The sequence below is a fragment of the Juglans microcarpa x Juglans regia genome, chromosome 8S, assembly GCF_004785595.1.
Source record: "Juglans microcarpa x Juglans regia isolate MS1-56 chromosome 8S, Jm3101_v1.0, whole genome shotgun sequence".
Taxonomy (NCBI): domain Eukaryota; kingdom Viridiplantae; phylum Streptophyta; class Magnoliopsida; order Fagales; family Juglandaceae; genus Juglans; species Juglans microcarpa x Juglans regia.
In genome coordinates, this window is record NC_054609.1 from 8,719,779 (window position 1) to 8,744,409 (window position 24,631).

At 36.9% G+C, this 24,631-nt stretch overlaps 3 protein-coding genes and 1 non-coding gene across 6 annotated transcripts; all 4 read right to left on the reverse strand.

Moving 5' to 3' along the window:
- Positions 1-2,874: 2,874 nt before the first annotated feature.
- Positions 2,875-6,450, reverse strand: LOC121244053 (NAC domain-containing protein 30-like). Of its 3 annotated transcripts, XM_041142098.1 has the most exons (4): positions 6,259-6,450; positions 5,256-5,429; positions 4,226-4,497; positions 2,875-3,854 (listed from the first exon to the last, which is right to left on the reverse strand). In XM_041142098.1, the coding sequence occupies exons 2-4, from the start codon at positions 5,416-5,418 to the stop codon at positions 3,255-3,257; spliced, it is 1,035 nt and encodes a 344-aa protein (XP_040998032.1). In that variant the 5' UTR covers positions 5,419-5,429; positions 6,259-6,450; the 3' UTR covers positions 2,875-3,254. The 3 variants fall into 3 exon arrangements, with proteins under 3 accessions (XP_040998032.1, XP_040998030.1, XP_040998031.1); XM_041142096.1 differs by lacking the exon at positions 6,259-6,450 and having other exon boundaries at positions 5,256-5,658; XM_041142097.1 differs by lacking the exon at positions 6,259-6,450 and having other exon boundaries at positions 2,876-3,842; positions 5,256-5,656.
- A 3,587-nt stretch (positions 6,451-10,037) lies between these two features.
- Positions 10,038-10,154, reverse strand: LOC121245132. The gene has a single exon (XR_005936545.1). It is a non-coding gene; the product is annotated as a U5 spliceosomal RNA (small nuclear RNA).
- A 4,824-nt stretch (positions 10,155-14,978) lies between these two features.
- Positions 14,979-15,524, reverse strand: LOC121244198. Its single transcript, XM_041142221.1, has one exon. It carries the CDS (start codon positions 15,522-15,524, stop codon positions 14,979-14,981), a length of 546 nt encoding a protein of 181 aa, XP_040998155.1.
- Positions 15,525-17,178: 1,654 nt separating this feature from the next.
- Positions 17,179-19,422, reverse strand: LOC121244199. Its single transcript, XM_041142222.1, has 3 exons — positions 18,366-19,422; positions 17,597-18,280; positions 17,179-17,447 (listed from the first exon to the last, which is right to left on the reverse strand). Exons 1-3 carry the CDS (start codon positions 19,420-19,422, stop codon positions 17,179-17,181), a joined length of 2,010 nt encoding a protein of 669 aa, XP_040998156.1.
- Between the last annotated feature and the right edge of the window lie 5,209 nt (positions 19,423-24,631).

Consider the following 24,631-nt stretch of genomic DNA (forward strand, 5'->3'; position numbering starts at 1 on the left):
ATATTAAATTCTAACTTATTTACTATTGAAGAATCAAATTATCAAATTTAATACTAACTAGAATAATCATACCAAAATATTTTAAATTATATAACAACAATTATTTAATAAACTAGATCATAATAAAATTACAACGTTATCGTTTACTTTTAAAAGAAGCTTTACTAAAAATAAATTTTAACTTACCAAAAATCATTTCTGTAAACATGAAAAACTTAGAGTTTACAAATATATATTAAAGGTTTAAAACACAGTGATGAAACTTGTAACTCGTAGGTAATAATGAAATTTATTTATTTATTTTCATTAGACCGACTATGCAATGGCTTTTGAATATCTATATAAATATATATATATATATATATATATATATATATATACAACTATTTAAAATCAACAACATGACAAGAAAATAGAGAGAGGAAGTGCAGGAGCTTACGACCAAACCGTGTGTATGCGTGGAGGGACAAGGTGCGGTGGGCTGGTTGGAGGAGCTACGGTGGTGCGAGTGGAGTGCAATAGAGGTGTACGGAGGTGGGGCTACCTACGCTGGACAACGAGAGTGAGAGAGAGACGCATGGTGAGAGAAATGAGGGAGAGACCAAGAAGGAAGAACCACCAACCAAACAAAAAAAAAAAAAAATGTGAGCTTACCGGGGGACTTGAGGCGGCGTGTGGCGGACTGGGTAATGGAGAGTCCTCGTCGACAGTTTCTGTGGGGGTCACCACGTGGATGAGCTTTCGGTGGAGGGTAATAGTAGCAGCTTAAGGTGGCCGAATGATGCTCTGTTTTGGATAACAAAAACAGGGGATTTCAAGGCTTGCAAATAGAGGCTAAGGGGGCGTTGGGCAGCAGCTTCGTGCTGCTGGGCACGGTGGTGAGGCTTGGACAGAGGTTCACAGTGGAGTGTGGATGAAATAGTGCGGCAGCAACAAGCGGTACAGCGGGTGATGGAAGTTGTGGTTGCCGACAAAGATCCTTGCTAGCAAAGTGGATAGGGGATCTCGGTTTGGCCTTCTGTGAAGAGGAGAACGAGCGGCACTTAGTCTAGGGTTGAGGTTGCTTAACATATATATAGACTAAAATTAGGAAACAGATCAAACGTAAATAAAAGGGAAGAATGAACGTGATGAAAATGGAAAAAAAAAAAAAAAAACGGTGTGAACCCGTGCGACGTATTCTGGAAACATTTTCCACGTGCATGATCTGGCAGTGGCTAGGCCTTACAACAAGAATCATTACATTTAAGCTTAATATTTGGAGAATCAGATAGTTCAACCTCTAAGTGATAATCAGAATTATTTGAACTAAACTCATTGATATTAGATGATTAAGAGGATTTTGATTCAAAAATTTGAATCAGTTCCTCACGATTATTGTTATCAAGTTTTAATTGATTAAGCTTGTTTTGAAATTTACTGGATTTTTTGGTGCATTCTTTAGAGAAATGACCATACTTGTCATAGTTGGAATATTTTCCTTTTGAATGATTTTGAAAAGTCTTTTTCCTATAAGAAGATTTTTTTAAAAATAAAAATCAAGAGGCTTTTTGTAAAAATGATCACGCTTACTATTGCTTTTCTTGGCATGAGTTTTAGCAAATTTATCAAAATGCTTGTGCTTCTGTCTAGTAGGAGTAATAAGTGGAAGGCTAAATTGTTCACATAAAGTTTTCATTTCATATTTGGCTTTCTTACTATTTTTCATCTGTTGACGAAATATTTTTTGATCATTGTACATATTAATACCAAATTTCTTAATTGTACTGATAATATCACCATAGATGTAATTATAATAATTAAGAAGTCCCAAGATATTAGTAAGTTCATCCTTAACTTTGTGAACAAATAAATGAGGTAATTCATCAATGACTGTCACTTTCCAATAGGGTTTCTTACTATCTTCCCTAAGCATAACTCTAGAAAGAAAAACATCCTGATACCATCTATAATCAGACGTTTGACGACATTTCAAATTATTCAGATAACACTAATGCAATTAGTAATGTTGGAGGGAGTTCCATCAAAATGTTTAATAATAGTATAGATCAAAGTATTAATACCATCAGGGATACCCATTCCTATGGTTTGATAAAAAATAGGCATGTTGTCATCATCATGTTTGACAGCATTCCTAATGGTTTTTCTTGCTTCTTTTCAGAGGTATTTATCTTACCAATGTTGAAGCATACTAGATAATCCGTAGTTAATAAATCAACTACCTCGGTTTGATTGAGATTGTTGTTATTAATATATGCATTTGCAACCATAGACATCTTGTTCATGGTATTGAGGATTTTTTGTTTAGATAATTCATCAAGATTTCATTCATACAATTTGTCAGAAGAAACAAAAAACTAAGTTTGAAAAATTCTTTCTTCAGACTGTAAATTAAGAAGAGTAGGCCTGGAATACCAATTTTTTGTAATAGTCATGTGATGTTTTAACTGTGGAAAGTATGGTCATTTCTCCAAAGAATGCACCAAAAAATCCAATAAATTTCAAAACAAGCTTAATCAATTAAAACTTGATAACAATGATCGTGAGGAACTAATTCGATATAATATATATATATATATATATATGTGTGTGTGTGTGTTCGTGTGCATGTGCGAATGTGTGCGCGTGTGCACGCACTTAACTAGCTTGCCTATGCGTGGCACCTATGTATCAGTAGCAAAGGATGTAAAACGAAGGTAGTTCTAAGATGCAAGAGCTAGAACTGCTTTTTATTGCTTTAGGTTTAAAGAGTTCAAATATATAGAAACTCCAAGAAAGGGAAAAACAAATAAAAACTATTCTTAAGTACTGCAATATTATATATATATATATATTTATATGTTTGAGATTAATACATGCAATGAAGCACGATTTTATAATTTACATTACAGAACACAATCTCACAACAAACGAATTCATTAAATCCAAATTAATGCATGCAATGAAGCACGATTTACAGTTAAAAAAAAAAAAAAAGATATCACACATAAGTAATTATGCTGGTGAAAACTTTCACCTAGATAAACCCTAAGACTGGAGGATCAGATTTTACTGATCTGCAGGAAGTCTCCCATCATCAAATCAAATTCGTGAGTGCTCTTTCTCTAGTTTATATGTGTTTTCAGTAAGTAATCTCTTTGAAAATTCTACACGGGAATTCAACTACGTACCTTAATTCTAAAAGATTATTATTATGATGAAATCATCATCTTACAGATAAAGATGGTGCATGGCTGCTGCGGGTGAGCTTTGCGTTACAAGTCAGGAAAGCACCCAGGGAAATGGCCGCCTGCATTGTAATTTTGAGCTTCTAGAACTTCATTTTCCTGGGCTATCAAAGGCAAGTTTGGATGAGGAAAGGAATTAGTTGTGGCTGTAGTACTAAATATTTGTGATGATAGCAAGTCATCAAAATTTCTCCAGTCAATGTAATGGCTGGTAATACTGCTCCTTTCGTCGTCGAAATCTTCATTAAGGGCGATACCATTGTGCTGTAAATTACCTTCTTTTGTTGCCAAACTGGTTGATAGAGTACTAGGGCTATCCAGTTGTGGTAGCTCAATCAGTTGGTTGGTCAAAAGATTAGAACCATGGCTGCAAACAAGCTCTTGACGTACTGAATTGATCATGATGATAGGTTGACGATCATCAAAAGTTGCAGCTTGATTTGGATTAAGTACCTCTTCATGTGTTGTAGTACTACTGCCTACTAAATCCGAAAATGCTGGAGGTCTAACTTGGCTGTTATCTCTGTGATAGTACCCATGAGCCCAAGCTTCAAAACCTTGTCTATGATTAGGACTGGGTTTCTTGAATGCCCTACACACGACCCATCCTTCTTCCTGCAGTTGCCACTGATATTACTTATTATTTTACATCGATTTCATGCGAAATGTGATCATTCCCGAAATGGCGGATAAGTAAAAGATAACAAATAAAAAATATATGAACCATAAAAAGTAAACACTCCCTATATGCTTATTATTCATGCATGTTTTTTCAGAGATCGCGTATTTCAACCACAGCTTGCACATACTTTGAACTAGTACTGTTATTGGCCGACATAAATGGGCCGGTCACTGAAGTTACCTGAGGAGGTCCATTTTCAGATGTTTGTAGCCTATATTCGTGCGTGATCCAGTCTGTTTTAGAGATATTTTAACCACTTGCACGTACTTTGTACTAATACTATTATTGGCCGACATAAATTGGTTACTGAAGTTACCTGAGGAGGTCCATTTTCAGATGTTTGTAGCCTATATTCATGCATGATCCAGTCTGTTTTCCGGCCACTGGGTGCTCTTCCCTTGTAGAAAACCAAAGTCTTTCTCATCCCTATGATTAGGTTCTTTGAGAGCACGGCCTTATCCCTTCCTGTTGCCTTCCAGAAACCGGCAGCAGTGGCTCTGTTAGTACGTGTTCCAGTTGGGTATTTTTTGTCTTTGTGACTGAAGAAGTACCATTCATTCCTTTCATCATACCCTAGCTTGCATTTGGCTGTGTAAACCCATTCAGAAAATTATAGAGATAAGAAACCACATGGTACCATTTGATCTGAATTAACCAACTTCCCTACTTAATGAATTAATGATTTCCCTAGTTGCATTTTCTGCGAATTACACGAGTGCAGCAGGCTGGTTAGAGGTATATAGTTAAAGCCACTTTTATGAACATATAGGTGTGAAATTGCAAAAATTAGTAGCAATATTCATGTGTTTGGATTGTCAAAATGGATATACTATTCATGATAGGAAAATTATTAGGTATTCACATAGTATGAATGGCGTGATATTCTCATCCTATCACAAAATGTTATGCTATTAAAAATTGTTTACATGCATGAACACCATTTAATGACCTGTTCTTCAATAATATGATAAAATACTATGAGTTCCTACTCCGAAACTTACCTATTAATTAATTATTCTTCAAAACATCACATTAATTGACATTAATATAGATTACTCGAGTAAAAATATTAACTTATTAGATCAGGATCATGTCATTTTCTTTAGTTTCCCTCCTGTAACAGGTCTGTAACAGGAAGTTTTGATCTTTCCCATATAACAGTTATATTAATTGTAAATCTTTCACCGGCATTGGTAATATCAAATCAGCTTGTTTCCTGCATATTGATTGGTTTTGTTTGAAAATCAATATATGATATATATAAAAAGTGTGTAATGCAATATTCAGGAGTTCATGTAGAATTTAAAATAGTATATTCTTTCTATAATTGTTGCAGTTTAAAGTACCTTGGATATCCCATGGCTCAATTTTGTAGAGATCAATGTCAACAATAACATCTAGATCGATTTTCAGAGAGTTCATCTTTCTCCTCAGGTAGTAACCCACCAGTTCTTCTTCTGTTGGGTGAAATCTAAAGCCTGGTGGGACACAAGACTCGATCTGATCCATTGATATCTCTCCTGAGACAGAGACAAAACTATGTGAGAGAGAGAGAGAGACACAGAGGGAGAGAGAGAGAGAGAGAGCAATTAAGTTCCTTTCAAAGCTCATGTTTGCCTTTGTATATTGTTTTTCATTCACATGATCCCCTCACAGAAAAACATTGGGCTATAGGATATGATGGTAATGATGATGATCATACTTTGTGGGGACCCATCAGTACTGGTGCACGCATGTGTTTTATATCAATAAAAATGGCAGACCAACTGTGGAGCTAGCCCACCAAAGATCCAAAGGAAAAAATAATACTTTTGTTTTTTTTTTTTTTTTTTTGTTAAAAGGAAAAAATAATACTAAATACTAATTTAAGTGGCTTTAAATTGCATGAGCTTAACAGAATCTAGAAGTATATGGAACACAAAAGTTTGCCGAAAAGCTTGACTTTGCTGGCACAAAAGCGTGCTATGTTTCTTTGAGTGCAGAGCACTCCCGACCGGCCCGGTTCCTACTGGCAAGGCGTTTGGATAATGTTTTCACACCAACCATATGTAAGAAAGCTTGCTTGTCAATGACTGTTACTCTTGCAATATGTACAGTTCTAAACTATGCAGAAAGCTGCATGGCTGTTTATATATATCTCTCTCAAAAAATGTAAATGGTTACGATTTTCTCAAAGAAAGAACATAGCCCATAAGGCTCCTTCTTGAGACCATTCAATCAAGGCAAAATGCATGACAGACCTAAAACAAGCAATCAGGATTGAAATATTATAACTTGTGTGCATCGCAAATGGTGAAAAATGGTGACTAGAAGCTACAGTTGCACCAAAAACTGACCAAATATACTCACAGAAAAATGTGTTGCTGCTGCGTTTACGATCGAGAGGACCAGAGAGAGAGAGAGAGAGAGAGAGAGAGAGAGAGAGAGAGGTGTTGATATTGAGTTGGGTGAATGTTTCTGACGAGAGAGCGAGAGAGAGAGAGAGAGAGAGAGAGTTCTGAATATGCCAATGATGTATTTATGTAGAGGGTGGCAAAGGCCGAAATAATTATTGATATGTTGTGCGAGAGAAAGAGGAGTCATAATAAATGTATATATACATGAATAAGCTGCATAGAGGGAGATGAGAGGGGAGGGTGGGAGTGTTATTGATTGCGCATGGGGTTGGCAGACACACGAAAGGTTTGTTTGGACGGCGTGAGTACTCCTTGTTTTCACGCCACCACCCCCCCTGGCGTCCCTCTCTCTCTCTAATATTGCATTCCACCGCAATTTTGTGTACTAAGATTTTCCATGCTTGCTTTTTCCGATTGGATAACTTTTCAGACTGCTTCATCATGGGATTAAATTATGCTTTACAATTGAGATTCAATCCCATTCAAACATATATATCCACGTGAAATAATATTGTAGGATTCTTGCATGTGTCTATATCTGTTCTGAATTAAACCATTAATATCAGCAATCCTAAGCTTTTACCTGAATGCCATTTCATATTAATCCCACATTTTAACATGAAATAAAATACTATATACATCCATCAATACATTATTCTCTCTCGAGTAATGTTACTCATCATCTTATGATGTGATATTAGATAATACGTTATTTCATCCCATAATGTGGCATTAGATGATTAGAGACTATTTATTATATTTCATTTGTCAACCTATTATCTAATACCACATCATAAGATAATGAAATGATAATGAGAAAAATGATGATGAATGGATTTACTCCTATCTCTCACCCCATAGTCCAGCTCCTCCTCCTGCAGTCTGTTTGGTGTGCCACCCCTCTCCATTTGGCACCACTCATATATAGAACACCTGTATGCCATGCATGCCATGTCAGACTTCAAATTGATCAGCTGTATGTTGGCAGCTTCTTACGAGATCAGTAGTAGTGAAACGCAATTTTGTTAAGTACTTTAATTCTTCTATCTAAAACTTCACGTTTCTTTTATTGACAAATTAACAACTCATGATCAGAAGTTTGATCTGTTGGGTACTTAATAAGTTAATTAGTAATTAAAACCGACTATTTTGATGTTGTTTGAGTAGTATTTCTTACATGGACAATTAATACTGGACATTCATTCGTGGAGAAAAAAGCATTATCTTAAGTACTTTTTACCTATAAAAAAGACAAGAAGTACAATGTACGTCTTGGGAAATTAAGAACATTATTTATTTTCATCGAACTGATTAATTTGGTACTTATTTAGGAATGTTGTTATGTTGTACAGACTGGACCCCTACTATATATATATATATATATATATATATATATATATATATATATATTATTGGACCTAAATATTGATCTAATGTTATAACTCAAAAGAACGAGTTTATTAATCGAATGCTTGTCAAGAAAGTTTGGATGACTTATGGCGACAGTGAATGACCTCTCTATTAATCTATGAGCTTCATTGTTCTTCCTAGCTAGGGTAGCTAATATATATTTATTTGGCAAAACAGTAGGCCGTACGAATAGTTTTGTAGCATTTTTTGGTCTGCCATACCTAGTGCTAAAGAACATAGTTTTGCAAGGAACCATCTATATTGTCATGTTTTGGATTTATGCTGACAAACATATGATCATTATTAGGGATGTAATAGGTTCGGTTTGATTCGATTTTAAACATATTTTAGAATTGAATCGGTATATACTGATTTTGAAATTTGAAGAACCGATATAGTACCGATTACACCTTAAGGTACTTCTAGTTTTACCTGTTTCGGTCCGATTCGATTCTGTTTTTCCGGTATATTATATATATTATAGTATATTATAATATTATATAGCGATTTAGTATTAGAGCACTCCTAATAGATGCTCTATAATACATTTTTCTTTAAAATATAATGAAATTCTCTTAAAAGTGCTCTCCAATGGATTTTGTATTCCATCATTCATTTTATATTCTGCTATAGTAACATGCTAGATGTGGAGGCCGGAGCTATTCATCATTATAAACATTTTAAATTAGTTTATCTCTCCCGTTGTTTGATTTTCATTTCAGATCCTCTCTCTCATTCCTACACTTTCTTCTTTGCTGGACGCCAAAGACAATATTTCAAGCTGAATTAATCTCTTCTTTTCATTATATAATCTCTTCTTTTTATTTTTTGAATTAATTTATATTTTGGTTTAGTTTAAATTTGGATTAATTTAAAATAGAATATAATTATATGACATTGTATATAGAGAGATATCGCAAATATCAAAAGATTTGAGAATATCATTGATAGTTAGAGAAAATATTTGAAATGAATAAAAAAATATTAAAAAGTATAATATTTAAATAATATGAAGAAATAATAGATAAGTTGATATATGGTATATTATAAAAATCAGTATGTAAAATAGAAACAGTAGATTTTGGTGATGTATTTTAAAGGATAAGATGAAAAATCTATTGGGAGTGCTTTAAAGTGTGTGTGTGTGTGTATAATAGTATCATATAGTGATATAGTATTTGATCATGTATAAACTAAGTGATAATATATTAGCATTACTCTATTTGATCATATATGTTAATGATAATGTGATGGTTACATAAACTTTTTTATATAAGTGTATATGATCAAATGTATATAAATATATTTATAAAAAATATATATTATAGTTTATTATGCTATAAAATGTATTTATCCAATATATATATATATAGTTTATATTAAAACATATGATCAAATGTCCATTTTTAAGATTAAGATTTTATGTTATAAAATTAAAATTTTTAATGATAATGTTATATCAAATGTTATATTCATTTTATGTTATTAGATTATTATTATACATGAATAATAGGATTTTAAAATTTAATCTTATATTAATTAGCAATTTAGCATATAATATAAAATTATTTTATATATAATATAAAAAAATCATATATAATATAAAAATCATATAAAAAATATTGTATATAATATAAAAAATTAATATATATATATATATAACCGGTTTGGTCCAGTGTTAGAAAAAGGAAAGCCAGAACTGGATCAGTTCCGACCGATTTTGAGAAAAATGGAACTAGTATCGAAGCGAACCAGTTCGGTCCAATTCACCTATTTTTTTTTTCATTCCTAATCATTATCATGTAAAAAAAGTAAGCAATCTAACCATAAAACTTGAAATAGAATTTCTCCTTCAAGCAGCATTTCAAAATATTTTTTTTTCTCCCTTTTTTAAGAAAAATGGGAGTTCAACAAATTGGGCATATCAAATTATTAAGATTATTATCTCTATATCCATACTTAATTATCTCATATGTGAACCCTAAACAATCTATGAAATTGATTAAAAAAAAGTGATTTCTATCCCTCATTTTCATCTTATTTGGACAAAATATTGCAACTGACACTTGAAAGATGATGGTGGTTATTAGCTCAACAAAAAATTATTCATGTTGATGCAATTTCCAAGTATGCCTGTGGCATGCCCTAACGACGTGTTGCCAGAATGGAGAACTCGAGAAACCAAGTAGAGATGCCTCGAACCCTTAAGTCAACGAGGAGTTAAGCTCTTTCAATGACTAATGAATCTTTATTCCATAATATGCACTTGGTATGTTATTTATAAGGGTTAAGGTAACCTTCTTTTTTTTTCTCATAGGTGCTGGATTCAATTGAAATCTACCCCTTAAAAAAATTGGTGTATGCCACATTGAGCGGTGAGCACACAGTATTCTTTAGTAAAAGGCAAAAGATAGTTCGCTCTGTGCTCACCGCATGGCTCCATTGTGTTAAGGTAACCCTACTATGGCAAAACCTCTTCATAAGCATGATTCTCAGTACCCATGCAGTTTGGCATATTACCTTTTGGAACATGATTTGGCCGTTGATAGTGCTTTTCCGGTGCGGATATCTCTCTTGAGCTTATCTTTGTACATCTGTATCTCATCAAGACACGGTTAATTAGGTGACATCTTGTACTCATGGCCTCTACCCAACTCTTGCCCAACACCTAGAGGATCATGTTATCATGTTGCATTGTTTGGAGGCTACGGGATTAAAGAACAATGGTGAGGTTCTTTTTTGTCCATGGCGTTAGATGGCATGATAGAAATCAGTGTAGCTTCCATTCATGAACGGGATATCGATTTTTCCATCTAGAGTCTTACTACTCCCACATTAAGAATTGGGACTGGATTTTCTTTTTTTTTTTCCCTGGAGTCGGCTGGGAGTTTCTTGTGGGCAAGGCCAATCGTCCCAAGTTTCCTGTTAGGGCCTTTTGGCATTCTATTACTAATGGCCGTGATTTCGAAGTTACTCCCACTAGGAGAGAGACAGAGTATTTGGACCTCTTGTACTCGAGTTACAAAAACCCCAAACTCTGTTAGTTCTGACATGATCCTTACTCATGAAAATATTAACCGTTTCTTGGTGGTTCCCGACTAGTTGGTAGGTCCAAGACCCTCTCGTGGGCGCAAGAGGTATGCTCCTGCTCCATTGAACACCAAAGGGAAAAGGCCATGTACCAAAGGTGATGGAGTTCGGGGTGGGTCATGTGCTTCTCACGACCCACTTGTCCAAACGGGGCACGAAGTATCCTCGGCCATCGACTGCCCCTTCGTGTGGCAGCTGTCAAGAAACCCAGCGTTCACCTCCATCGTTACATCCTAATCATCTCGTGGATGTGATTAATAGAAAATAATCAATCTAAAAAATTATCAAAATCTGCCCCTAAGTCGGGCTAAAATAGCTGTAAATCAAAAATATCAGAATTTTGCCAAAAATAGCTAAACCCCAAAAATAAACCAAAAATAAATACACATTTAAAGAAGTAATCTACTAAAAATCTGGTCTAAATTGGGTTTAGAATCACTTCCCAAACAATAAATGAAATATTATCATAAAACGAAAAAATTATCTAAAAATGGAGGTTCGGAGGGGGAAAAAATGGATTTTGACCTTGAGAACGATGCATATTGAGCATAGATGGGTGATCACAACATGTGTGCCGAAAAGTGATTTCCGAATTTAGGTCATTTGCGCAATTTTGATACTTGTAGCCAAAGTTATGACTAAAATACCGAAACGTGCTCAAAACTGCCCCAAATCAGGAAAAGATAATTGTTTCTTGCCATATTTAAGCTAATCTGCCAAGTCAAGGTATTTTAGCAACATCAATGGGCAATCTGAAAACTCAGTATCATCTAACTCAGATCCTCCTACATCACTCGCCCTGGGTTGGAAAAGATTTGTTCTCGAGTTCACAATAGCTTCATCGGAATCCACAAATCAAGGACTCAGGTGTTCACATTAAATACATCAAAATTCTTCAAATGGTTGGGGAGGCGCAACCTATACGCGTTATCATTGATCTTCTGTAGAATCTCACAGAGTCTAATCTTCCACTCTTTAAGCTTATTATACTCTCTAACAAGAAAACGATCACGAGTTAATACAGCGCAAACAAAATCACCAATATAAAAAAGTACATGTCTGCGATGATTGCTGGCTCGAGCCTTTGTGGTTAGTATTACTCTTGTGGATGGCCAGCTTCACCTGCTCATGGAATATGAGGAATAGGTGTCAAATCAAGCACACCCGATGGATTCTGGTCGTAGACAATCTCAATAGGGCTTAGTTGTGTCATTCTGTTCATGGACATGTTATTGGAAAATTATGCCTGAGGTACAGCCAGATCCTATTGCTTTGGTTTATTCCCTACTAAACTCCTTAAAAGGTTACCCAAGCTCTGATTCACTTCTTCGGTTTGACCATCTATCTGGAGATGGTAGGCACTGCTGAAATTCAACTTCGTCTCTAGTTTCTCCTATAAACTCTTCTAAAAATGGCTTATGAACCATCACGATCAGAAGTAATTGATCGTGCAATGACATGTAAAAGGAAAATCTATTTGAAATACAGATGAGCATCCGTACGACATCCATCGTCTTCTTGCAAGCAACAAAATGGGCCATCTTGGAGAACCTGTCATGTGACGCCCTCGACCCCCACGTTATTTTTGTGGAGTTCGTGACACCGGGATGATGACCACACGGATCACGCACCCCAACGACCAGTGCTCAAAGTGTGTACAACATACAATAAATGTACAGTAATATTCACGGCGGAGAAAATAAAAGGGTCTTTCCTTATTAAGTACCAGAATTGTTCAAAAAGCAGTAAAATAACTTTACAAATATTTTACAGTCTTCCGTAAGATAATTTAAAGAAAGCAAATAACATAAGGGAAACAAGTCCCAAACGCTGAACAACATATCAGCGACTTAAGCTTCTGGAGGAGTCGGTCCTTCAGGTTCATACTCGGGCTCTGCGTCAAACTCTACGGCACCATAAAACGGAACCGTAGGGTAAACACCACTATGAGATTATGACATCTCAGCAAGTAATTAACCAAAATAACATCCAAGAGATTTAAGACACATTTATACAAACACGTGCTCCCATGCGGATAAAATAATAACTTACATTCCTTTTCCCAAAAAATACCATTTTTATTCTTGCACCCCAAACATCCCATTTTTGTCCCAATCATATTTATTATGAATTTACGCATGCACCACGGTCTTCCCTATGGACCGTCCGCACACCTTGGCTCTCTTCGTCACATCACGGGTAACGTCCGTGCATGAGACTTCGTAACGAGCGATGCTTAGTTCCCCACCCAGCGCGTACATGGCCAAGCATCCTCTAACCTCGCCAGCCAAAGGTCACGGAATCGGTACGAGAGCGTTACCGTCTCGTCCGTTCCCGTCGTCGCCCTGCGACAACTCAGAGGACGTCACGTCAGTCTGTTACGCTCCCGAGTGACCAGAGGAGCTCCACCGAGATAATACCCCATCTCGGCTTGGGGTCGTGATACACATGCACCCACGCCATTAATAACAATAGTCTCAATTTCAACAGACCACATGACATCATAGCACAATTTATTATAAACGATAAATATGCATTGCAACAGTTATTGAAATAAATATTAAATTTTTCATTTACAAAAATAAACCTCCATTTACAACTATACAGTTTCACAATACACGCGTAATCCCGTTCATTAATCTGGCCCAAGGCGCAAATCCAACAACTCTAATTTTAACAAGCCCAACACTTCAACGGCTCAAAGCCCAATTTCCAACAAAACCAACAGTTCAATAATTTACAATGAACAGCAGTTATAAAGTCAATTTAAATCACTTGAATTTTCGATGGAAAATTACATACACACGATGAAGGGTATATCTGAAAGATCACTCAAAGACGATGCTCAAGGTGGCGGCTCAACGGAACAGTGCCCAAAAATTGGGTTTTTATTACACAGCAACAACAACCCAACAGATAATTTTTTTCTCTCAATTAAACAAAACAAAGTACAACAGAAATTCAAAGCTCTCGGATTAAAACACCCAAACTCGTGAATCACTCGAATCACCCAAATTCACAATTTCAGATGTGAAATTCTCGGATTCAATTACCCAAACTCATGAATCACCCGATTTGCAGCTCTTGGATTCAATCCAAACAACACTCGGGTTCAACCAAAACTCACAAATCAATTCAAAATTTAGAAAGAGGTGAAATGGCTTGAAAGAGGATGAGTATTTTCCAAAATAATCTGAGGAAATCCATGGAATATATATAGACTAGCAATGGCGGTTTTGAAGAGCTATGTGTCGCACGGGTAGAGAAAAATGAAAACGACATCAAGCCGTGGAGGACAGAGATGAAATCGCGCAGACGTGTGGAGCGGCGGTGACGACAACTCATTCGGAGTCCATGCCTAACGCCACCGAGATGCTATGGAAGAGTGAGGTGGTGGCGTGGGGATCGGCAGCTCGACAGCAAGGTTTCGGAGTCACTACCGAAAGACACGGAGTGAAAGAAGCATGGTGGAGGTGGCGGCTCGCGGTTGGCTTGCGGATTGAAGTCCCGAAGTGGCGTCGGCAGTAACTGTGTGGAGAGTAAGCTGCAGGTAGAAGAAGGAAGAAGAAGAAATAAGAAGAAGAAGAAGAAGAAGGAAGTCGAGCGGCGCAAGGGAGAAATGATGGAACCCTAGCCCCCAGATCAAAACGGCGTCGTTTCGGAAAGTGAGAGCTGGGTCTCACAGGCCGCACGGCTGGGCCGTGTTTCGCACAAAGCCTGGACCCCTTGCTGGGCTGGGCTGGACCTCGGGTCACCAACACACACACACACCCACGACCCACAGAAAACAAATACACATCCACACACACAGCCCAAATAATAATACAATAAAAATTACAAAAAAATTTACTAACACAAATATAAAATAATAAATAAAGAAATTAAAATCCCAACATACCTATTTAATTAAAATAATAAATTAACCCAATATTAAAATTTTAAATAACTTAAACCCTTAAAAAAATAGGGATCTCACATCCTTCCCCCTTTAAAAGAAATTTCGTCATCGAAATTGCCAAGTTCCTATATTGATTCCAAAACATGATACAATACAAAACTCTAAACAAACTTGAGAAAGAATACAAATATTCAAAACTACTCGAACAAGTAAGGGTAGAACTTTCTCATGTCTGCCTCTCTCTCCCACGAAAAATCCTGGGCTAATGGATCTCCCTAAGATACCATAACTAGAGGTATCGACTTGGATCTTAATTGTTGCTCCTTCCTGTCAAGGATCTGAGTTGGGACAACTTCATAAGTGAGATCAGACCGGAGTTGAATGCTCTCTGGATTAACGAAACGTGGCTCCTGCTGACCAAAGCTATTCTTTAAAGACGACACGTGGAAAACATCATGAATTTCACCAAAATGTTCTGGCAGAGCAATACGATAAGCAACTGATCCAACCTTCTCCAGAATCTGAAAAGGGCCAACATATCTCGGACTAAGTTTCCCTTTCTTACCAAAACGCTTAACACCTTTCATTGGAGAAACTTTGAGGTAAACACAATCACCATCCTCAAATAATAAATCTCTTCTCCTCATGTCCGAATAGCTCTTCTGACGACTCTGCGCAGCTGCCATCTTGTCTCTTATAATTTGAACCTGATTCTTCATCTCCTGAACAATATCCAGTCCAACTAGATTCCCTTCGCCAACTTCATCCCAAAATAAGGGAGATCGACACTTCCTCCCGTAAAGAGTTTCATAAGGGGCCATTTGAATAGTCGCTTGAAAACTGTTATTATACGCAAACTCTATAAGCGACAGATGACTTTCCCAACTTCCATTAAAATCCAAAACACAAGCTCGCAGCATATCCTCAAGAGTCTGAATAGTGCGTTCTGATTGACCGTCGGTTTGAGGATGATAAGCACTGCTGAATTTCAACTTGGTGCCCAAAGCTGTTTGCAAACTCTTCCAGAAGTGAGACGTGAATCGTGGGTCTCTATCTGACACGATACTCATGGGTATTCCATGAAGACATATGATTTCCTTGATATAAATTAGAGTCAAAGTTCCCAAAGTATCAGTGTTAGAAATAGGTAAGAAATGGGCTCTCTTGGTCAACCGATCAATAATAACCCAGATTGAATTCTTCCCACTAGGTGACCTTGGTAAACCAATTACAAAATCCATTGCGATGTCGTCCCATTTCCACTCAGGAATAGGGAGTGGTTGAAGATAGCCAGCGGGCCTCTGATGCTCAGCTTTAACCTGCCGACAAGTTGTACATTTCGCAATAAACAAAGCAATGTCTCTTTTCATTCCCTCCCACCAAAAACTTTTCTTCAAGTCTTGGTACATTTTTGTACTTCCAGGGTGAACTGAATAAGGCGCTGCATGGGCCTCAGTCAAGATTTTTTTCTTAAATTCTGAATCTGTAGGAATACCCTACGATTACGAAATAAAAGAATGTCATCTCTGCTTAGACTGAAATGCGCGGGTCCTTGTGACTTCTTGACTCTTTCTTTAATATCTAACAACTTAGAGTCATTTTCCTGCAGAGTTTTCAACTCCTCAAAATCAAGAACTCGGATATCAAGAATTGAAGTCAACACATCTTCCTGTTGTGAACTAGTAGTAAGAAGTCTCCTTATACCAGAAAGAAGAGAGTCTAACCCTGATGACTCAGCCTCATCAACTGAATAAGACTTCCGACTTAGTGCATCTGCAACCAGATTTGCTTTCCCTGGGTGATACTTAATCTCACACTGGTAATTACTGATTAACTCTATCCATCTCCTCTGTCTCATGTTAAGATTTTTCTGCGAGAAAAGATGTTTAAGGCTCTTATGATCAGTGTAAACTTCACAAGTCTCGCCATATAAATAGTACCGCCAAATTTTGAGAGCGAAAACCACAACTGCTAACTCCAAGTCGTGCGTGGGATAATTCTTCTCATGATCTTTCAATTGGCGGGATGCATACGCCACAACTCTTCCCTCCTGCATAAGCACACATCCCAAACCAAATTTGGAAGCATCACTAAAAACTACATACGGCTTATGAGGTTCCGGAAGTGCCAAAATAGGTGCTGTAGTTAACCTTTTCTTCAGCTCTTGAAAACTCTTCTCGCATTTGTCGGACCAAACAAACTCAACATTTTTCCTGGTAAGAGTAGTGAGAGGTCCAGACAAACGAGCAAAGCCTTCTACAAACCTGCGATAATAACCAGCAAGTCCTAAAAACTTCCAATTTCGTGCACCATTGAAGGACATGGCCATGCCAGTACAGCTTTGACCTTTCTTGGATCAACTGCTACTCCCTCCCGGGACATAACATGACCAAGAAATTTAATCTCCTTCAACCAAAATTCGCACTTGTTTAGATTTGCAAAGAGTTGATGATCTCTTAACTTACCCAAAACCAATCAAAGATGGCTGGCGTACTCTTCTGGTTCTCGAGAATAAACCAAAATATCATCAATAAAGACTATCACAAAGGAATCTAGATAGGGTCGGAATACTCTATTCATCATATCCATAAATGCTGCAGGGGCATTTGCTAATCCGAATGGCATTACTTTAAACTCAAAATGCCCATACCTAGACCTAAAGGCAGTCTTAGGTATATCCTGATCCTTTATCCTCAATTGATAGTATCCCGATTTTAAGTCAATTTTTGAAAAAGTAGTAGCACCTTGAAGTTGATCGAATAAATCATTAATTCGAGGTAGGGGGTACTTATTCTTAATGGTACCTTATTGAGTTCTCGGTAATGTATACACATTCTGAGGGTACCATCCTTCTTTTTAACAAACAACACTGGTGCTCCCCAAGGTGAAAAACTAGGCTGAATAAATCCCTTATCTACCAATTCTTGTAATTGACTCTTCAGCTCTTTTAACTCTGCTGGCGCCATTTGGTACGGGGCCTTATGAACAGGTGCCGCACCAGATTCTAGGTCAATGGCGAACTCCAAATCACGAACAGGTGGCAAGCCGGGCAAATCATCCACAAATACATCAGAGAATTCCATCACAATCGGAATATCTGCTACAGATTTCCTTTCCGAAAGTGCAGATACCACATGAACCAAATAGGCATCTGCCCCATTAGCTAAGTCCCTGCTTGCTTGAATGGCAGATATAACTGCAGGTTTCGCCTTTATCTTACTTCCTGCAAACTCTAAATACTTATCCCCAGGTAGTTGGAAACTAACAATCCTACTACGACAATTAATGCTGGCGAAATACTGATATAACCAATCCATTCCTAGAATAATTTCAAACTCAAGTAATTTAAACCTTATCAAATCTGCCTTAAGTGTCATTCCATTTAAAACCAGAGGACAACCTAAGGTAACCTTCGAACACCACACAGTTTCCCCATTTGGTAACTTCACTACCAAGGACTGTGATAAAGGTTTAAAAACCAGGTTGCACATCCGAGCAAAGGTGGCAGAAATGAATGACTGAGATGCTCCTGAGTCAAATAAAGTGCAAGCATAATAATCATATAGTCGAACTGTACCTAAAAAGATTTAAAACTACCAATTAAGTCTAACCAACAAAATACCCAAATAAAGTATCTCAAATGATTGAATAGAAATCTATACCTGTGATGACTCCAGCATTTTGGGTTTCCTGAGCTTCATCATCTACCTCACCAGGTGTCACTGCGTAGACCCTAGCTTGAACAGTTGGTCTTGGGGTAATCCTCCCACCACGGTAACCGCCTCGATTCGTCTGCATCATGGTAGGGCAGCTGCGAGCAAGATGTCTTGTTTGCCCGCATCTGAAACACTGAATCCCAGACATGTGGCACTCGCCGACATGTGACCTATTGCATTTGCCACATACTGGCGCTCGACCTCCCATTCGTACTCCGGTGGCCATCTGCGGTCGGGCCCCAGTTCTGGAAATAAACTTAGGTGTAGACCCTGAACTACTTCTTTCCCCGAAAACTCTTCTCTTTTGCCCAATTGGTGAAGCAACAGGATCAATAAACTCCCGCTTTGCAATCGAAACAACCTCTACTAATTGCTGAAAAGTTGGAATTTGCAAGCAAGCAACCTGTCTACGGATCTCCCGCCGTAGACCCTCCTGAAATCGCTCGATCCGCATCTCTTCCGTAGCAATCAAATGTGTAGCAAACTTCCCGAGTTCTATAAACTTCCGGGCATACTGCTCGACCGTCATCACCCCTTGTACTAAATTGTTAAACTCTCGTGCCTTTTGTTTCCTCATAGTATTCGGGAAGAAACGATCATTGAATTCCTTTTTAAACCGCGGCCAAGATACCGCCGCAATAGATCCTAACTCCATTTCCAGAAGCTCCCGCTTGGTTCCCCACCAAGCAGTCGCGTCACCTTGCAACAGGTAACTTGCGTATAACACCTTTTGAGTTTCAGTACACCCACAGATCTCAAATGTCTTTTCAAGATCACTAATCCACCTTCCAGCACGAAGTGGATCCTCTTGCTCAGAAAAAGTAGGGGTCCTATGAGCTAAAAAGCATTCGTACGGACAACCGTTCTGTTGCTCTCTTTGCGGCGGAAAATTTTGTTGAAGAAATTCTGTCATACGGGTTAAAGCTCTAGCCATGGCGAGATTCCCATCAGAGCGAGACAAGTCAATCTCAGGTTCCGGATGCGGTATTCCTGATCGGTCCATCTTACTGAATGAAATATACAAAAAAAAACGTCCCTTTTAAAACTCGATATTTTTAAATTATTATTTTTTTTTCTGGTACTATACCTAGGTATTTATACGGTTTTACCCAGAGCCAGACCGCTCTGATACCACCCGTGACGCCCTCGACCCCCACGTTATTTTTGTGGAGTTCGTGACACCGGGATGATGACCACACGGATCACGCACCCCAACGACCATTGCTCAAAGTGTGTACAACATACAATAAATGTACAGTAATATTCGCAGCGGAGAAAATAAAAGGGTCTTTCCTTATTAAGTACCAGAATTGTTCAAAAAGCAGTAAAATAACTTTACAAATATTTTACAGTCTTCCGTCAGATAATTTAAAGAAAGCAAATAACATAAGGGAAACAAGTCCCAAACGTTGAACAACATATCAGCGACTTAAGCTTCTGGAGGAGTCGGTCCTTCAGGTTCATACTCGGGCTCTGCGTCACACTCTACGGCACCAACAAACGGAACCGTAAGGTAAACACCACTATGAGATTATGACATCTTAACAAGTAATTAACCAAAATAACATCCAAGAGATTTAAAACACATTTATACAAACACGTGCTCCCATGCGGACAAAATAACAACTTACATTCCTTTTCTCAAAAAATACCATTTTTATTCTTGCACCCCAAAAATTCCATTTTTGTCCCAATCATATTTATTATGAATTTATGCATGCACCACAGTCTCCCCTATGAACCGTCCGCACACCCTGGCTCTCTTCGTCACATCACAGGTAATGTCCGTGTATGAGACTTCGTAACGAGTGATGCTCAGTTCCGCGCCCAGCGCGTACATGGCCAAGCATCCTCTAACCTCGCCAGCCAAAGATCATAGAATCGGTACGAGAGCGTTACCGTCTCGTCCGTTCCCGTCATCGCCCTGCGACAACTCAGAGGACGTCACGTCAGTCTGTTACGCTCCCGAGTGACCAGAGGAGCTCCACCGAGATAATGCCCCATCTCGGCTTGGGGTCGTGATACACACGCACCCACGCCATTAATAACAATAGTCTCAATTTCAACAGACCACATAACATCACAGCACAATTTATTATAAACGATAAATATGCATTGCAACAGTTATTGAAATAAATATTAAATTTTTTATTTACAAAAATAAACCTCCATTTACAATTATACAGTTTCACAATACACGTGTAATCCTGTTCATTAATCCGGCCCAAGGCCCAAATCCAACAACTCTAATTTTAACAAGCCAAACACTTCAACGGCTCAAAGCCCAATTTCCAACAAAACCAACAGTTCAATAATTTACAATGAACAACAGTTATAAAGTCAATTTAAATCACTTGAATTTTCGATGAAAAATTACATACACAATATGAAGGGTATATCTGAAAGATCACTCAAAGACGATGCTCAAGGCGGCGGCTCAACGGAACAGTGCCCAAAAATTGGATTTTTATTACACAGCAACAACAACCCAACAGATAATTTTTTTCTCTCAATTAAACAAAACCAAGTACAACAGAAATTCAAAGCTCTCGGATTAAAACACCCAAACTCATGAATCACCCGAATCACCCAAACTCACAATTTCATATGTCAAATTCTCGGATTCAGTTACCCAAACTCATGAATCACCCGATTTGCGGCTCTTGGATTCAATCCAAACAACACTCGGGTTCAACCAAAACTCAAAAATCAATTCACAATTTAGAAAGAGGTGAAATGGCTTGAAAGAGGATGAGTATTTTCCAAAATAATCTGAGGAAATCCGTGGAATATATATAGACTAGCAATGGCGGTTTTGAAGAGCTATGTGTCGCACGGGTAGAGAAAAATGAAAACGGCATCAAGCCGTGGAGGACAGAGATGAAATCGCGCGGACGTGTGGAGCGGCGGTGACGACAGCTCATTCGGAGTCCATGCCTAATGCCACCGAGATGCTATGGAAGAGTGAGGTGGTGGCGTGGGGATCGGCAGCTCGACAGCAAGGTTTCGGAGTCACTACCGAAAGACACGGAGTGAAAGAAGCAAGGTGGAGGTGGCGGCTCGTGACTGGCTTGCGGATTGAAGTCCCGAAGTGGCGTCGGCAGCAACTGCGTGGAGAGTAAGCTGCAGGTAGAAGAAGGAAGAAGAATGAAGAAGAAGAAATAAGAAGAAGAAGAAGGAAGTCGAGCGGCGCAAGGGAGAAATGAAGGAACCCTAGCCCCTAGATCAAAACGGCGTCGTTTCGGAAAGTGAGAGTTGGGTCTCACGGGCTGCACGGCTTGGCCGTGTTTCACACAAAGCCTGGGCCCCTTGCTGGGCTGGGCTGGATCTCGGGTCACCAACACACACAAACACCCACGGCCTATAGAAAAAAATACACATCCGCACACACATAGTCCAAATAATAATACAATAAAAATTACAAAAAAATTTCCTAACACAAATATAAAATAATAAATAAAGAAATTAAAATCCCAACATACCTATTTAATTAAAATAATAAATTAACCCAATATTAAAATTTTAAATAACTTAAACCCTTAAAAAAATAGGGATCTCACATGTCAACTACTATCTAGATAGAATCCATGGTCCGTTGTACTTACATATCGCATAGTTAGCTATCCAATAAACGTGAGGATTTTTTATTAAATATGTTTCACCGAGATACTTGCAAACCTTAAAAGAGAAATAATCTAATGTGAATACTATATTCTAATTTAATTTCTTGAAATAAAACAAGAAAAGAAAAAAAAATGTAGTTTCGATAATATTTTAAGTGAGACCAAACTCTAATTTGATAATATATAAGAAATACCTATTAAAAGATTGTTCACAATTTGCAAGGGACCCTTTGAGATTGACCATTGAAGAGCATTAGTCATTCTAGACATGAATTGTGGATAGGAGCAACAACGAAAGTGTCAAAAACCAAGAGAGACGGACATGAATTGTGGAAGCCAAGGCCCCCGCACGCCCCCTGGCATTGTCCCAAATAACATGGTCATTTGCCATTTGTTTGAACTACGCTAATGGCCCTATCCTTGATTCAATCGCACATCTAAAATGCTCAGAATTTCACTCGCTCCCACAAAATTCAATATAGATTCTAGCATAATTTGCTCACACGTAAAACCAACAAAAGAAATTGACAAAGAAAACCGAAAGAGAGAGTGAACAAAAAATAATTAAAAGAACTAGAAAAACTAGATTGAACATATGCAGTGTAAATACTGTCAGCGCGAGGGGGACGTCGAGGACGATTGGGCCTCTGCAATTAGAAACCGGCCAGTTTTTACATTTTTGGAACCGATTCCAGATCAGTCCAAAACCGGACTGATTCCACCGGTTTGGGCCAGTTCGAGCCGGTTTTTCAATTAAAATTTACACTTTTATTGAAAATGCGACTCACTGGATGAAGGTTAAGGCATAAGGAAAACGTTTCTTTTCAATCCAGTTTTTTCTTCTCATCTCTTGAGATCAACCATCAATGACATTCAAACGATGGGGCCCACTTTAAGTGAAACGATGTGTTTCATGGGCGTGCGCGGGGAGTCCCCCATTCACGGAATGCAAGAAGAATTCTCCTTTAAGTATCTCATTATGAAGTTATTAAACTTTCTTGTCATTCTCCTAAGTCTTAATCACTCTAAAATTAACTATAGATTGAACATAAAGACTGCCCTATATATGACCATACAAATTATGAACTTCTCCCGTCATTATTCATAATTAATTTCTCATCATTCACTAATGCAATATCCAAAATTGATAGAAAAGTGAAAAATAATAAACACTTTTTTTTAACCATGTGATGTTAAAAAGACCATTTATACATATGTTTTCTTGTGTTTTTTTATTTATTTATTCAAAATGGTCCAAAAAGTGAACTATATATAATATATCACAACGTAATAAATTAAGCAACTTTAAATTTTTCCATCTACAAAATGAAACATAATTACATTATAGAAATCAAACCCTTACTAAAATATATATATATATATATATATATATATATATATATATATATAATCATACCAATCTCGTACACAGGGGAGTAAAATTAACCAAAAAACCGGTACAGGTACGGTTCTAGTTCTATGCTTTTAAGGATTGGATCAAACCAGTTTACTATATTATATATTTTACATTAATTTTTTAAAAATATTAAAATTACAAGTATATATATAAGATGATGTTATTATAATTTATAACATGAAATTTTAATCTTAAATATGAAAATTTATTTGATCATATGCTTTAAACATAAAATATATATATATTAATAACATTTTATGGCCTAATAAATTCTCAACATATTTGATAAATACACAATATATTAGTAATACTAATATATATTAGTATATTAATTACATTTTGCTTTAATTAAGTAGTATACATTAGTATACTAATGTATATTAGTATATTAACTATATTTTATGCTCTAATACTAATACCATTAAAAATGAAAAATCGGATCGAAACTAGAGATACCAGTTTAGGAGGGTAACCGATGCGTAATCAGTAAATACAATTCGATCCTAAACTTTGTCAAAAATTAGACCGGACTGGTTACACTCCTGTAATCGTAGGTATCATTACATAAATCTAATCATGGGATCTTATAGAACTGACTTTCCCTTTCTTTTGAATATTTTAATATAGGCTACTCATCAAAATTGGTACATCATGTATAGAAACGCAAAATTGGTACATCATGTATAGAAACGCTTTCCCATGGGCTACCTTTCTCTTTGAAATCTTCATTTTCCAATATTTATATAATGTTTTCTATTTCTAGAAATAATGATTTCACTTGAGAAAAGATCCAAATCAAGGAAAGAAGGAATCATGGGCCATCACATAAGTCATCTTAACTCATTTTATCTTATTTAATCATTATAATTTTTTTAAACTCTCACATAAAATATAATAAATAATTCAACTTTTTCAAATTTTAAAATAAAAATAATATTAAAAATAATATTCTAATAATATTTAATTCAACTTTCAACTTTTAATACAATAAACACTGGTGAAAGGGCATAAGTACTTCTTTTAAGACCTTTACAGCTTGCTGTCCCATTATTTATTCATTCACTTTTCTATATCATACAGGTGGCAGTGGTGGTGAATTAAGCTAATTATAATAAAGAAGTAAATAAGTTTTTATCACACTTAATTTTTCTTCATTTCCTTATTAAGTCTAT

Excerpts from the sequence above, each read along its gene's own strand:
- LOC121244053 (XM_041142096.1), bottom strand. The coding sequence starts at position 5,520 with ATGAGCTTTGAAAGGAACTTAATTGCTCTCTCTCTCTCTCTCTCCCTC. Across the intron at positions 4,498-5,255 it reads TGAGCCATGGGATATCCAAG|CCAAATGCAAGCTAGGGTAT; the intron begins GTACTTTAAACT and ends GGGTTTACACAG. Across the intron at positions 3,855-4,225 it reads CTGAAAATGGACCTCCTCAG|TGGCAACTGCAGGAAGAAGG; the intron begins GTAACTTCAGTA and ends AAGTAATATCAG.
- LOC121244198 (XM_041142221.1), bottom strand. The coding sequence starts at position 15,524 with ATGGCCCCTTATGAAACTCTTTACGGGAGGAAGTGTCGATCTCCCTTA.
- LOC121244199 (XM_041142222.1), bottom strand. The coding sequence starts at position 19,422 with ATGGACCGATCAGGAATACCGCATCCGGAACCTGAGATTGACTTGTCT. Across the intron at positions 18,281-18,365 it reads AAATGCTGGAGTCATCACAG|GTACAGTTCGACTATATGAT; the intron begins GTATAGATTTCT and ends AAATCTTTTTAG. Across the intron at positions 17,448-17,596 it reads TAAGGGATTTATTCAGCCTA|GTGCTACTACTTTTTCAAAA; the intron begins GTTTTTCACCTT and ends ATCAACTTCAAG.